Source organism: Dendronephthya gigantea, unplaced genomic scaffold, assembly GCF_004324835.1.
Source record: "Dendronephthya gigantea isolate DGI-Jeju-01 unplaced genomic scaffold, DenGig_1.0 000005F, whole genome shotgun sequence".
In the NCBI taxonomy this organism is placed as follows: domain Eukaryota; kingdom Metazoa; phylum Cnidaria; class Anthozoa; order Malacalcyonacea; family Nephtheidae; genus Dendronephthya; species Dendronephthya gigantea.
Genome location: NW_021163015.1, coordinates 3,022,597 through 3,036,285, shown reverse-complemented (window position 1 = coordinate 3,036,285; position 13,689 = coordinate 3,022,597). Strand labels below are relative to the sequence as shown.

The following is a 13,689-nucleotide window of genomic DNA, read 5'->3' as shown; positions in this document are numbered from 1 at the left end:
ATGTTAAGAAAATTACAGAGGGGAAAAAAGAAAGTGAAAATGACAATTCACATTTAACCAAATAGATTTATTCCCTTCACGTGAAGAAACTCTTAAACCTTTTTGTGATAGTTTTAAAGGAATCTTACAGACTTTCTTACTAATGTTGTTTATAAATTCATTTTCCTCATTCCTATTCTCCATTTACATGAAGTACTTACAAAATCTATAAACCATATTTTAAAACAAAGATGGCCGCCATCCGAGGAGCGGTTTAAAAATAGGACACGTTTACAATTAGTTTTGAGTCAAGACAAATGATTTAATGTTGTCTATAGTACTGAATAAGCTTCTATTTGTGATTGCTATTAGTGCCATGATGAGCTGTGGGGAAAAATCATCGTCAAAAAATAATATGGAATTGGTAGTTTACGAACCTCCCAAGTTATTTACAATTTTTCAAACAGATTCAAGAGAGTTCACGTTTGCAGGTCATACAGTGAATATTAGCCAAGATTGGGAGACGAATGGTGTAGCAGCTGTTGTATGGGACGCCGCCCTTGTTTTAGTAAAGTACTTAGAGACAATGGTGGATTTAACTGGGAAGAGAGTCATTGAGCTTGGAGCAGGTACTGGATCACATGAATCTATAAATCCTAATCTTTTAATCCTAATCCTGATATCCTTTTGTTGTACAGGTACTGGTTTGGTTGGGATTGTTGCAGGTTACCTTGGAGCACAAGTCACCATAACAGACAGACGGATGGCTCTGGACTTAGCTCATGATAATGTCAAGAGAAATATTAAAAATCTGAACTCATCTTCTGTTGATGTCCGTGAGTTGGAATGGGGACAAGATGTCTCGCCGTTTAAACCCCCATTTGATTACATCCTTGGTGCTGATATTGTATACATTGAAGACACATTTCCACAGCTACTTCAAACGATCACTGAGTTAAGTGATATCAGGACTATAGTGTTACTATCCTGTAAAATCAGATATAAGAGAGACAGAAACTTTCTTGGACTTCTGAATGAGAAATTCGAGATTTCAAAAGTACACTACGACGAAAATGTCGATATTTACATATACAAAGCTGTAAAAAGAGTCGATAAAAAATAAAAATTAATGTTTGCGATAAACTGTTTGTTACCTGATATTTTAATTACTTTTACATAAAAATGATGAACGCATTTCGTAATCAAAATCTCGTGGGCTTTTTAATCTGCTTTAATTAAAGCGATTGCGCAGTTGAGTACTTGTCAAAAGATATCATTCGAGAACAATGCAAGCGCGCATGGGCGGCCAGTCAATTGTCTGCAGTCAGAGTAATTATTAAAATTATATCATCGTCGGGAGTGCCGTAATGAGCCCACTCACAAACGGAAAATATAGGATTTAATCGAGTATGCGAGCCCTTGTATTCAGTGTCTCTAATGATGGCGTTGATTTGAGACTTTGGTTACAAGATCACTCAGTCGGTATCGTGTAACTTTGAAGCTTATCAAAACAGCATTAGCTCGACTTTAATTTCTCCTCTTCGCCTTCTGTTGCTAACTTCCTCCCACACGCTGATCAACATCGATCTCCTGGCCTCTTCTTGCGAATTCGCTATTACGAAATCGACATTCTTCTTTTGAACGATCTAAAAGACTTGTTCCGCGATAAATTTTCCTTCACTTTCAATAATGAAGTTCTACTTGATCTACACTCTGACGCTTTTGTGAATCCTTTCACCGCATCATTCATCATGTACTCAACATCGAAGAAGTTTTTTGCCACAGATATTTCATAGAATTTGCATTCTAATTCCTCCGAAAGTGAAGTTCCTTCGCTTTCCATGATTTCTCTGGCATGTTCTAAATCAGTTTTGTTTCCGACAAGTGCCATCTCGAAATTCCCAGAATTATTCTCTCGCAGAAAGCTTCCAAGACGTCTGGATTCTAGGAATGATGTTCGATCCGTGACTGAGTACATGATTATGTACAAGTCTCCAATTCTAAGATATTCTTCAAGTTCTTTCTCAGATTTCTGAAGACAGAAGTTTAATGTTTGTGAAGAGCTGAGTAACGTAATATGTTCATCAAAAGTTGTGTAAATCATTTCATTTAAAACAAGCCAATAAGTTTCAAAGTGAAGCTTTAAAGTCAGACATTTTTTTGGCATCAACCAATGTCATCATGTGAACAAAGACGAAGCTTTAAAGAATTGATCATTAAAATCGTTAAAAGAATTGCGAGTAATCTTACCAGTCCGGATGTATCTGTGATTGTCAATGAAACATTTTCTCCTTCATATTCTAAGCAGTGATTATAACTGTCCTCTAAATACACAAAATATTTTAGTTGTACAACGCTTACCCTCAAAATGTTTCATCACTCGCCTAAACAATAAGACTTACCAATATTACTGTATTCCCAAATAAAGCGCTTTGTTTTCAAACGAACTGTAAAAGCTAAAATAAAAGTACAATTTTTAGAGCAATTGGCAAGACATGAAGAAAACGAAAGAGAGTCAACGAATTTAAAAACAAAGTCAACAGACAAGGCTAATTTTAATGATGAGTCAGTCGATAGAGCCTATGCAATTTACACAGGTCCATCAAATAACTAATCCGGTGAAATCTGTATTGCTTGCTCAACCACGCCGTCTGCTCTCTTTTTAAAAAACTAGCAATTCATTCCTTTCCGCTGCATGAAAATCCTCTGGACTGGCAGATGCAAATCAGATTTTAATTGGGCCAAGATCGATGAGAGTCATATCTAACTTTAACTTAACCCATTGAACCCTGTACATATTAAATCTCTTTCTGCTTAAACAAAAAAATACAGTCGTGGCACGCTAAATGGTTGCAATGCGATTATATATTTACATACTTGAAATGAAAATAAACAGTGCAACGATGAATCAACGTAAACAATCCAGAATTTTCTTATAAGGACCAACTTATAGGCAAAATCTTTTTGGTTTTAGGATCTGTTTAGTTTTATATTAAGTTAAAATATTAAAAATCCAAACATGAAATTACGAGAAGACAGCCTCGCAATGCAGGTGGGCTGGAAGTGGAATTTTTTAATCTGCTGCCTGTGCCGGGAATCGTATTTCCTTCCTTGTTTTCATTTTCTGCCACTGTTTTTAGGCTTGGTATTTTATAATCTGATTTGGTAGGTCTCAAATACCCAATTAAACTGACAAGGTGGATTAAACACGGAGGCATAAAATAAAACGATATTTCTTACAATTTGCTCTGCATGCACTGAATATCTGTGGCTCATATGGCAATCCTATCTGCTATTATTTTAGGTTATCAGGTCAGGAGACACTCAAATAAACAAATGATACGTAGAAACTGGAAGAAGAAAAATCGAAAACTATATTCACTTATAAAGAGTCCTTTGATGCAGTGCAGATAATTGTATTAATTCATTCCTCTCAGCGAAGTAAAAATGACTGTGATCTAATGGAGTGTTTTTCACTGCAACTATATGATTGAACGCGATGTAGCTATATATGTACTTATCTTGTTGCAATGTGTCTAGGTACTGACAGGTGTATAAGTTAAATGCTTATTTGATATTCAGTAAATAATAATAATCTAAGAGAGTAATTGTATTTTGCATGTTCTCCGGCTAACTACAGGCTAACATCAGCTTATTTCAATCGTCAAAAATCAATTCATGCAGTGAAATCCTCGCCGATTCGGATATCATAAAATGCAAGCAATTTAACCTAATCTAGTTTCGTTTAACATCTATCAGATGTTGTTGACAGCAACGACAGATTGACGATATTTATGTAAGATCTCTCAGCCATATTTTCCAGCAAACGGTGCAAACCTCGAATTCTTCTTAACCATTTTTGGCGAAAAATGAGTGGAATTAAGAAACAAAACAAATAGTATTTGTAGTTTAGTCATAACTTGTATCAAATCATAAATGCATGAAGTCTGTGTTATAACCAGTTTGCAAAAAAATTTAAATCGGATCTTCGTTGAAAACTGAAATAGAAAGATGGTCAGAATAATGCTCTGGCCATCAAACTTGAAATGAAATCACGGCTTGTGTCAACGCAATTTGGAAAAAAAACAATGTCCTTAACCTTTCTTGACCGCAGTAGACTTTAGAAATGTGATGAAGAGTCATTGAAGATTTCGCTACAATTGTGTAAAACACTAGACCATTCTACCTGTCAAGATGAGAAGAAAAATGTAATGACGCAATGTGACGTTTTAGAAGCGGTATTGCGTAAAATGTCTGGTTACAAGAACGAGTGAACGACACAGAATGTGTAATCACGATGCAAGCTGCATGTTATCTTGAACTAGCGGGATGGTGTTTAATAATTCATCTCCGTTATCATTCTGTTAATTACCGCAACGCGTATACTGAATGACTTCTTTTGTGCGGAAATCCCGCACAAAAACAAAGGAAATTCACCAAAGCAAGACTGAACAGAACATACCCTTTAGTTTTAGGTAATCGAGGTTTATGAGAGATGAACAAATATGCAGTATTTGCATGCATAATGACAATCATGTGCTATCACTCCATCGTTTACTTGTCATCTTACACAGTTCAAACTGTACAAATATAGTCAATAACAGCCTTCCATGAATTTTGCAACACATAACCCAGTATATTATTATTTATAGTCTATCTCGTTCACTATGATAGACTAAAATAAGAGAGAGCTTCTTGCCCCAAACTTCCAACGAGGCTTAATAATCTTTATTGCGTAATGGTTTTTGATAAAAAAATATTTGATGGTGCAAGAACGTCTTTGGCTCTTTGCTCCAATAAACCACATGCTATCTGCTTATAAGTTATAAACCTACATTAGACTGATCGATATTTCATTAATTCTGAATTTCTGACCTGACTTTCCAACACCATCCTGACCAAGTACGATGACATTGACATGTTTTGTAGTTGATGATGAACGCTTTTTCGTTTTCATCATGATCCCTGAGGGATGATTTCCTTCCTCCTTCCTTCTGGAACACTTCTTCGCCTTTCTTTAACCCTCTCGCTTCAACTACAGGAAACTTTAAACACAACAAAACGCTCTGGTAATTTAATTATCTCCAGGCTGTTCGTCAACACTTGAGATGATAAATAATAGTATTATTAATCTCGTCTTTATTGCAACGCTTTGTAACCCATGGTGCCGAAATATTTGTGGCATCAGCCAATGATGTTTACATTATAAAACCTTTTGGGTTAATATATCTTCAATGATATATCATTGAAAACTCAAATGGCCATTTCTGCTTCAGGACTAATGATATTCCGTTATTTTATCAGATTAGCGAAGTCGTAGGCGATGCGGTCAAGTAGGATAACGCAAAAAAGCAATGCGGATCATTCTAATTCTAATTTTCGGGCAAAATACTTGTCGTAAACACTGTGTTTTATAAGGTTGGTGCACATATAAAAAGGGTCGCTGGGTTATCAGGTATCTTTGTACAAAGTGCCTTGTGTTTACCAGTGGTTCCGCCACAATATACTTTACGATTCTTATCAAAACGACAATATTACCTCATCTAAACTAATCAATTCGCATGCTCGTACGTATTGGGATGTTTATATATCCTCGTGGCAAACGATAACTGGGTAAACACGTCACTGGAAACGTGATTTGCGCACTTAATGTTAATCAATCTGCGCAAGGGTGTTAAGTGTCCAGGATTGATGGACATCCTCCCTGTCTTGTAAGTAAATTATTGGATATTATTCACCAGCGTGGCTGCTTTATTTTACGTGCTACAATTCCAAGTGGACCATGGCAACAGATCATTAATCAAAGCTAAACTCATTAAAATTTCCAGCATTTTTGAGTCCACCAAGTGCATGTTGGAGAAAAATCTCGTGAATGGACAATTTCAAACCAACATTTTAGGAATAGTTGGGGCATTTAACTTTATCCATTTTTCGTAATTTTCTCAACAAAACTGTGCAAATCTTAGAAAGAAATGAAATGTATGCCAGCATGGATGTTTAAAGGAGCCACACTCCAAAATAGCTCTGGCAGCCTCTAACCAATGATCGACTCTAACTGCATTTAACGCTCAAAGTTTTATCTGAAATTTAATTAAAGAGCTCGGCTACCGTCAATAATATCTCATTACGTAAAACCCCAACATGAGGATCTATTTTTGTCATATCCTCCCAAGTTGTTGTTGTCATTCCTGTTTGCGGAAAACAAAACAAACTTGTTGCCGACATACTAGAAAGAAACACGTACGCTAGCTTGTCCGAGTGACCTATAAACTCAATTACTCAACGATATTATTTTTGCTTTTTGTTGCTAGGTGCGGTCAAAAGCGACACAAATCTCGCCTTAAATAAAGTATCTAGATAGCCACAAGTGGCAGGTGTGCAGGTCATGCGGGTGGACACCATGCAGTAGTTTTTGGGAACAGATAAGCTATGGCACGATAGTTTTCTGAAAACAGCTTGCTCACACGAGAACCTATCAAAATGTCTAAAAAGCTTCTATTCTGGTTTTAGCTACAGGAAGGGAAAAACAAAGTATTGTTTAGATAAGAATACACGAGTGCCTCTCGGGAATAACAAGTTCTAACTGTTCTTTAAAGATCAAGCTGCTCCCAGACTCTCTTCTGCGCTTACTGAATTATTCTTCTCTCCTCGAGTAAAAACAGTATTACAGGAAAATTTCCTTTTATTTCAGTGTCCTAAACAGGTCATTAAATATGAAAACTACTTTATCAATAAACAATAACTATACTTAGTATAGACTAATACATAGGAATATTTATATTTACAAATTTGCATGTACTGTACAAACGACGCTATAATTTATTCTACAATGGGTACAGAATTATGCATACTTTTCTTGCGACTCAACGATGATTTGCCTAAGTTATCTTTGCTTTTTTGTTTCTTTTTCAAGATCGATTTGACGGGAGCTTTTTGCGCGCTGATTTTCTTAGAATATCTCCGCAATAATTCCTGGAATAGTCTATCAACTTGTTCGTAACCATCACTGATGGAGATTTCTTGGAAAAGGCACTGGAGTTCGTTTGCGGTTTCCTGCGCAGAGCTGAAGTCGACACGACGTAAATGTTCAAGGTCCGCTTTGGTTCCGACTAGAACAATGTTCTCCGACGCGTCTGGTTTTTTACGCTGAACCGATTCGCCCAAATGCTTAGCATGTTCTAGTGATTCCTTGTCGGTAATTGAATACATTATAATAAAAACATCCCCACAACCAACATACAAGTCCAGCTTCTCTTCGGAACACTGAAAAGGCAAACAAGCAATTGTTGAAATCGTAGGTATATTGAATTATCACCAGATGATGACCAGTTCACTGAGAATCGATGTTATCATTTGTGGGACCAAAAATCAAGTAGTTTGTGTCGGTAGTGCGTCGTTTTCATGCATGTTTTATGGGAAAGTGCGTAAGATAAAATATCTTATATAGTCTGTATTGTGGATATAATACTTCATTTTAATAGATAATTCCAGTTTTAAGATGCTATCATGCACCGTTAAAAAACTGTTTTATACAGAGTGGAATCTAATAACTCTCTTTTCTTCTCCAGTGGTGCCTGCATGTGTGGATATATTTTGGTAAATCTATGACAGGAAAGAGCTAAACAAGCACGTTTTATTGTATTCCATCTCGGTGTACAGCAGCTATTTTAAACGATATTCTTTAGTCGGAATTGCCGAATGAATGTTAAGAATTCTAAGCATTGCACACATTCAAGATCAACTTCCTAAAATTGGAGAAATGTCAAAAAATGTTTGCAGCCTTACTTCACCGGTCGTGTCGTTTATTTCAAGTGGAACGTGTTCTTCGTCAATTAAAGCCATATGTTTCCAAGTTTCATCTAAACAGCAAGAGCATATACTGTTTACTTAGACTGCTTGATCAGTTAGTGGTTAGGGAGAAAGAGAGTTATGAATATGATCTTAAATCTATCTATCTTTTATAGGGTTAATAGTTGGGTAAGAATTAAGGTCAGATTTAAGATTGAAGTTAGGATTATATTCGTGGATTTTAACATGGAATACCAGATATTCCATCGCAGACGTGCGGTAGATTTTGAGACAAAGAGTTGGGTTGTCTAAAATGGTCATTGTCAGCCCTCAAACACACACAATGGAATCTTGCATAGCTACCTCGCGTGTGTTTTATTGACACACACAGCAAACTCTTTTCCCAGCACGATCATTCACATACCGGCTTTGTTGGGAGCCGTTATTTTAATAGTTTCTCTGTTTTGATTAATTCTAAATTGGTAATGGGGTTTCTTTCAATTGTGCGGTGGACTTTGAGAGCGACAATGCAATTCAGAGAAGACAAATTTGGTTTTGTTGCGAAATAGTTCTCAGACAAAGTCGATGGTAAGTCTGTGCGTTGGTGAGAAATATTGATCGATCGAGTTGAAATTTAGAACGAAGAGTTTTTTTTTCTTGAGAAAGCCTTAGGAACATGGTTAAGGTAGGTGATCAGGGAAACGATTACGTCTTGGGCAAAGGTTATTCGATGAAAGATTTGTCTGAAAAACTAAAACGCTATAAAATGTGACAGGTGCGACAGGAAATTGGGGCGCTGAGAATCGCACCAAGGTTTTCATTTATTTATTTATTGAATTGCAAAACCTTCCGTAGAACAGTGACGGAAAATGACGAGTATTTGCGGGTAATTACCCGCCGTTTGAGACTGAGAACCATGAAAGACCCTGGGTTGGCTGAGAATGTTCAATGTATCCACACAAGGGAATATTTTTAAAGCTGTTATCACCGTGCACAATGACACTCTAGAGTTTTGCCAAATAAAGTTTGCAATGCTTTATTCAGAGATTATTGTTAAGTCGAATAGAAGGATGTTACCTAAGTACCTAAGAGTGCCAACCTTAACGTCTCTATGCCTAAAACAAGCCTTGATCATTTGTAAAATTTGGAAAAAAAATGTGAAAAATCTTCAAGTCTTAAAACCACTTGTACGCTAGAAAATTTCCCACGATAAAATCCGACAAAACTATAATAGACCAAAACATCTCTAATCCTTGAATAGTTGTGGCTTGACTGATAAAAAAAAATAATTCCAGCGAAAAAAAACTTCTAAATCTCATAAACTGAACCTACACATAATCATTGTTTTTAGAGAACGAAATTTTTTCCATAATTTTAATTAATTGGACATCGACGAGTCGATGAAAGTCGCCATGTTAACAGTTAAATATTGCACGTGCAAAGGCGGTTTATATCCAGCACGGAGCAATTAATGTTGTTGAATGAATTTATACTTGTTACCTATACGATAGCCTGAGCAGACAGACGTTCTTTCACTACCCAGGAAACCTATACGACAAAATTAATTTTTTCATTGACCCAGCTTACGTATTTGTCATCAAGAACGTCATACAATAATGAAAAACATGCGAACTGAAAATCTGTTGAATTGCTTGAACCATTTAATGGTTTTATTTCTTTCCTTTTTTTATAATTAAAAAGACTCAGTGCCCAGTCAGTGGTCATGCATTGCGTTGCATTTGATTTACCACGCGATTCAGGAAAACCCACTGGGAAAACTTTGATGTGGAATTATGATTATTGGTCGAAGGAAATCAATGATTCTTGAAATTGAAATATATTTTTGGATTTCATATATATTTTAACCCCAGTGTTTGTACTTCTGCCTTCAGGAAGACTCATACCTGGTTAAATCACCGTGGTTAAGTCGAATATGGTGCGAATTTCGCAGCCTAAAGAGCCGTTATCGATCAAGTATCTTATAGATCCTCTTAGTGAATACCCATTTTTTAGAGAAAAGAATGAACTCTACGCCCCACTAATTTGAAGGTATGCTGCTATTTTTGCACTGAGGTCTTTGAGAGAAACGATTAAAAAGATATGTTTGCCAAAAATAGAAGAGTTCCTACCGACTACCGTCACCTTGGTTCTATAGAAAGTTCAGGTGCGATCGAGAGGAACAAGCAATTAAGAAAGAGTGTCCAACTGTTCTGAACTGTTGATCTAAATAACATGTGTTTTTAACACTTTGCCTAAATCCCGAAGTTTTACAATACAAGGATTTTTTCTATTTTCTGCAACGGAAGCTCAACCGTTGGCCTGACAGATGAACTCATTATATCAACCTTTAATTGTTAAACACGGACAAATTTAGCCGCGGTTTTCACTATTTTTAAAACACGAATCAAATGTATCGAATTCCACAAAGGAAACACGCTTCATCATGTTACATGCTGGTGTCTGAAACGCTCAAAAATTTATACATCATAAACGTGGGGCAAAAAATCTCTGCGAGTGAGCGTAGATTTTGAGTGAATCCATGAAAACCTCTGTCTGAGTTCAGATTTTTGTACATCATGTTATTTTGAAGTGACCTGTCGGGCATATGCAACATGACGCTATTTTAACGTGTATATGTCTCCGTTTATCAATATCTGCAATGATTACTTCATATATATTACAACGAAAGCTCACCTCCACTGCTGTCGTATTCGCCAATGAAACGCTTCGTCATGAACCGGACGGTCAGAGCTGAAAGAAGATATTACAACAAATACAGTCTTCAGCTTTTCCACGCATGAATATGGCACATGCAATCCAAAAAACATTAAAATTTTTGTCGGGTGTCATAAATTAGAGACGAAGTGATTAAATTGACAAGTCCTACTCCCAAAACCAGTTGAGGTCATGCACATGCAGTTGTATGCCTTTGATGGAAACCCTCGTAGCGAAATATGGGCAATTTGGGTTTAAAAAACCACAAAAATCTCACAATATGATGTTGAGATAAGTTACGAATATTTCTGATCCAGCATTTCAAAGCCAAGTGCAGTTTTCATTACATTAAGGTAATGTAGGTAACGAATAGGTCACAGGTTATCAAAATGATAATAGCCGATATTTAATGAGCTGTGCTTTTTAATTTTAATATGTTAAAGTGCCTTCGAGACATTGTGGCAGACAGACAAGAAACTAGAACAATGCCGTGTGTATTTTTCTACTTATATTCTTTGAAGCTTTCCACAATTTATGAATCTACACGCATGAAATGTCGGAAGATGGGATAAAGACAAACGATCGGCAACGCTGCGTCATAGACTCATAGACACAGGTCATTAACATACTTTTACAGGATATAATCTTTTAAGCAAATTGGCGAGACATCTTAAGTATTTGATAACTACAAGACCAAATTTGAAGAAAATTGTCTCAAACAAACTCACACAAACTATTATTTTAAACTCAGCGCAATCGACTTAGGTCTTTTACCAAGATGTTTACGTTGTTCGTTTGGTTATCCGTAATGCAGCACGTTTAAATTAGACCAAAATGATTCTGGTCGGAAAAGTTGTAGCTGTTTGCACGAAAACATTCTGGAATGAAATAGCACTTAAAAAATGCATGGTTCAAGGCCTGAAGAGATTGTTTGTCGAGTGTCGCAGTAAATCATTTTGAAGGTCTACCCACGAGTGTGTGATTCATGCGTTTTCTCGTTGCGTCGCGATTGGACGCGATCCAAAATCCACGAAAATCAAACAGCTACGGTATAATGAACAATCATAATTAGTCGCATTCCTCGATCCACAATTTGAAGTAATATCACAGCACCATACTGGGATTTCGAGGCTTTTTAAATCGATACAGGATGTTAATTTACAGAACTACCGCAGTCGTTAGACACACTCGACATTTTTAGGAAAGAAGAAGAATGCTCCTCTGAAGAGTGAAAGTAGCAATTCAAATCTAGCATCCAAAATGACAATGCTGCTTGACCAATTTAATGTACTAATGTACTAACTTCAAAACTTTTTGAATATTTGGTTGAAATGTTTAAATGGTTGGTTGCACACTGCCGCTCGAAAACGCGACTGCATATGCAATGAAGACAGAGATACACACAGATACTGACAGTAGTTACCATTCTGTCCAACTCTAACGCACGATAATGCAGCCACATTCAGGACTGTACACAAATAGCCGAAGTTTGTACGATTTTTTAGTTTGGAGAAACAATTCGATAAAGATATCTTGAACCCCGATAATTAGGGTTAGAAAATTGCATTAGCCTGTTACAGTTCAACGTTAAAATCCTTGTGAATGCGTGCGTAATCCTTGTAAAAACGAGAAGTCACAATGTGAACATGCATATTTATACAATTGTAATGTAATGTAAGAATTACCTGATTTCCCGACGCCTTTCTTCCCCAGTATTACAACACGAATAGCATTAGCATGCTGTAAGATCATTCCGCTTCGTCTCCGTCTCATATCCAAATATTTGTGCTCGCAAAACTCTATCAGATGTCCGAGATCTGAGTATATTTCGAAAATGTCAACCGTAACGGTAATGTCAAACTCTGCTAAAAATGTTCGTGCAATCTTGCTCTCTGGCATGTACACGAATATGATATGTAAGCTGAAAATAAACCAACGATTGTCATGTACGAGAGTTATTAAGTGTATTACGGGTTAGTTCTCCGCCCACAAGCACCGCGGGACTCCACGCTAATAATGTTCTTATAAAGAAGTTACTGACTAAAATTGCGACAGCAACAACAATGCGTGTTGTCTGTTCACAATGCAGCGTGAATAATAACCAAAATCTTACATCCCATTGTGAATAAACCTCGCTTTATATGGCTAGACAAAGCAACATAACGCCTGCATGCATGTATATGTATACATTGGGTGACATTTGATAGCGTAGATGATTATGTCCCAAATCCCAATATAGTACACACTACATTAGGTTATATATTTAACTGTACGCTTTTAATCTGAAACGGTTTATTTCTGCAAAGGTAAACAGTGGTTAAGCTAACGCAAATAATGTTAAATGATTATTGCATCAATGTTTATATACACAGGTGATATAATGAAAAAACAATCTGTCGAAAAGATTCATTCCCTGTCAACAGTTTCTAATTGTAAAATATGTTTACCTTTGTCATTTATTTTTGAATGTTAGTCAGATTGCTTGGTGTGCTCACATTCAACAGCTATGTTTCGCAATGATTTCTTTCAAGAAGACGAAACAAGTATAGTTTGCTGAGCTAATTTTGGATTAGCTTTTGAATTCCACTCGGCGACATGCAGGAATTCACAATGGCCTGTCCATTGTATGCACAAACGATAACACACGCGGTCCTGACAAATGCAAGCTGTCGGCACATGGACAAAACGACAATCATTTATTTGTTTCAGCTTAATAATATAAAGAGAGGAATCTCTTTTTCAAGCAAGCAGTTCCTCTCCTTTTAAATCATTGTTCATAATGGATTCACCTCAGTCTTGATAAGAGTCCTAGAGATTATATATGACGTTGAATGCAGACTGCATGTATGAGAGCCAGTTCTAATTATTTTCATAATGAAAAGCGTACCTACTACAGTTTCAAAGCAGTCTGAAGCATTTGAAGCAAATCTACCCTAACCGTGACCCTCTCTATCATTTATATTCGTTCCTATATCATTTACAATCCCCGTCACTTGAAGTATGACCGTTTTGTGAGGTCTAGTTCATTTTCTAAATATAGTCCCTTTAAAATCTACAATACTGTTATAACACCCACTCACATTCATAGCAATTCCTTGCATAGTTTCATCAGACGTACAGAGTCTATAGTTAAGCATCGCGATATGCATTCCGTCGCCCTTTTTTTAATTACAGACTACAGTAAATAAGGAAATTTGGTTATGTGAT

The 13,689-nt window shown here is 36.5% G+C and overlaps 3 protein-coding genes across 4 annotated transcripts; 1 reads left to right on the top strand and 2 right to left on the bottom strand.

The window, feature by feature from the left end:
- The first annotated feature begins 240 nt into the window (after positions 1-240).
- LOC114516018 (protein N-lysine methyltransferase METTL21A-like) lies at positions 241-1,102 on the top strand. The gene is made up of 2 exons (XM_028535363.1): positions 241-608; positions 678-1,102. Exons 1-2 carry the CDS (start codon positions 305-307, stop codon positions 1,100-1,102), a joined length of 729 nt encoding a protein of 242 aa, XP_028391164.1. The 5' UTR covers positions 241-304.
- Positions 1,084-5,013, bottom strand: LOC114516019 (ras-related and estrogen-regulated growth inhibitor-like). The gene is made up of 4 exons (XM_028535365.1): positions 4,855-5,013; positions 2,382-2,435; positions 2,230-2,303; positions 1,084-2,011 (listed from the first exon to the last, which is right to left on the bottom strand). Exons 1-4 carry the CDS (start codon positions 4,937-4,939, stop codon positions 1,595-1,597), a joined length of 630 nt encoding a protein of 209 aa, XP_028391166.1. The 5' UTR covers positions 4,940-5,013; the 3' UTR covers positions 1,084-1,594.
- A 1,641-nt stretch (positions 5,014-6,654) lies between these two features.
- Positions 6,655-13,144, bottom strand: LOC114516017 (ras-related and estrogen-regulated growth inhibitor-like). Of its 2 annotated transcripts, XM_028535362.1 has the most exons (5): positions 12,930-13,144; positions 12,168-12,403; positions 10,462-10,518; positions 7,765-7,838; positions 6,655-7,242 (listed from the first exon to the last, which is right to left on the bottom strand). In XM_028535362.1, the coding sequence occupies exons 2-5, from the start codon at positions 12,379-12,381 to the stop codon at positions 6,799-6,801; spliced, it is 789 nt and encodes a 262-aa protein (XP_028391163.1). In that variant the 5' UTR covers positions 12,382-12,403; positions 12,930-13,144; the 3' UTR covers positions 6,655-6,798. The 2 variants fall into 2 exon arrangements, with proteins under 2 accessions (XP_028391163.1, XP_028391162.1); XM_028535361.1 differs by lacking the exon at positions 12,930-13,144 and having other exon boundaries at positions 12,168-12,596.
- Positions 13,145-13,689: the final 545 nt, after the last annotated feature.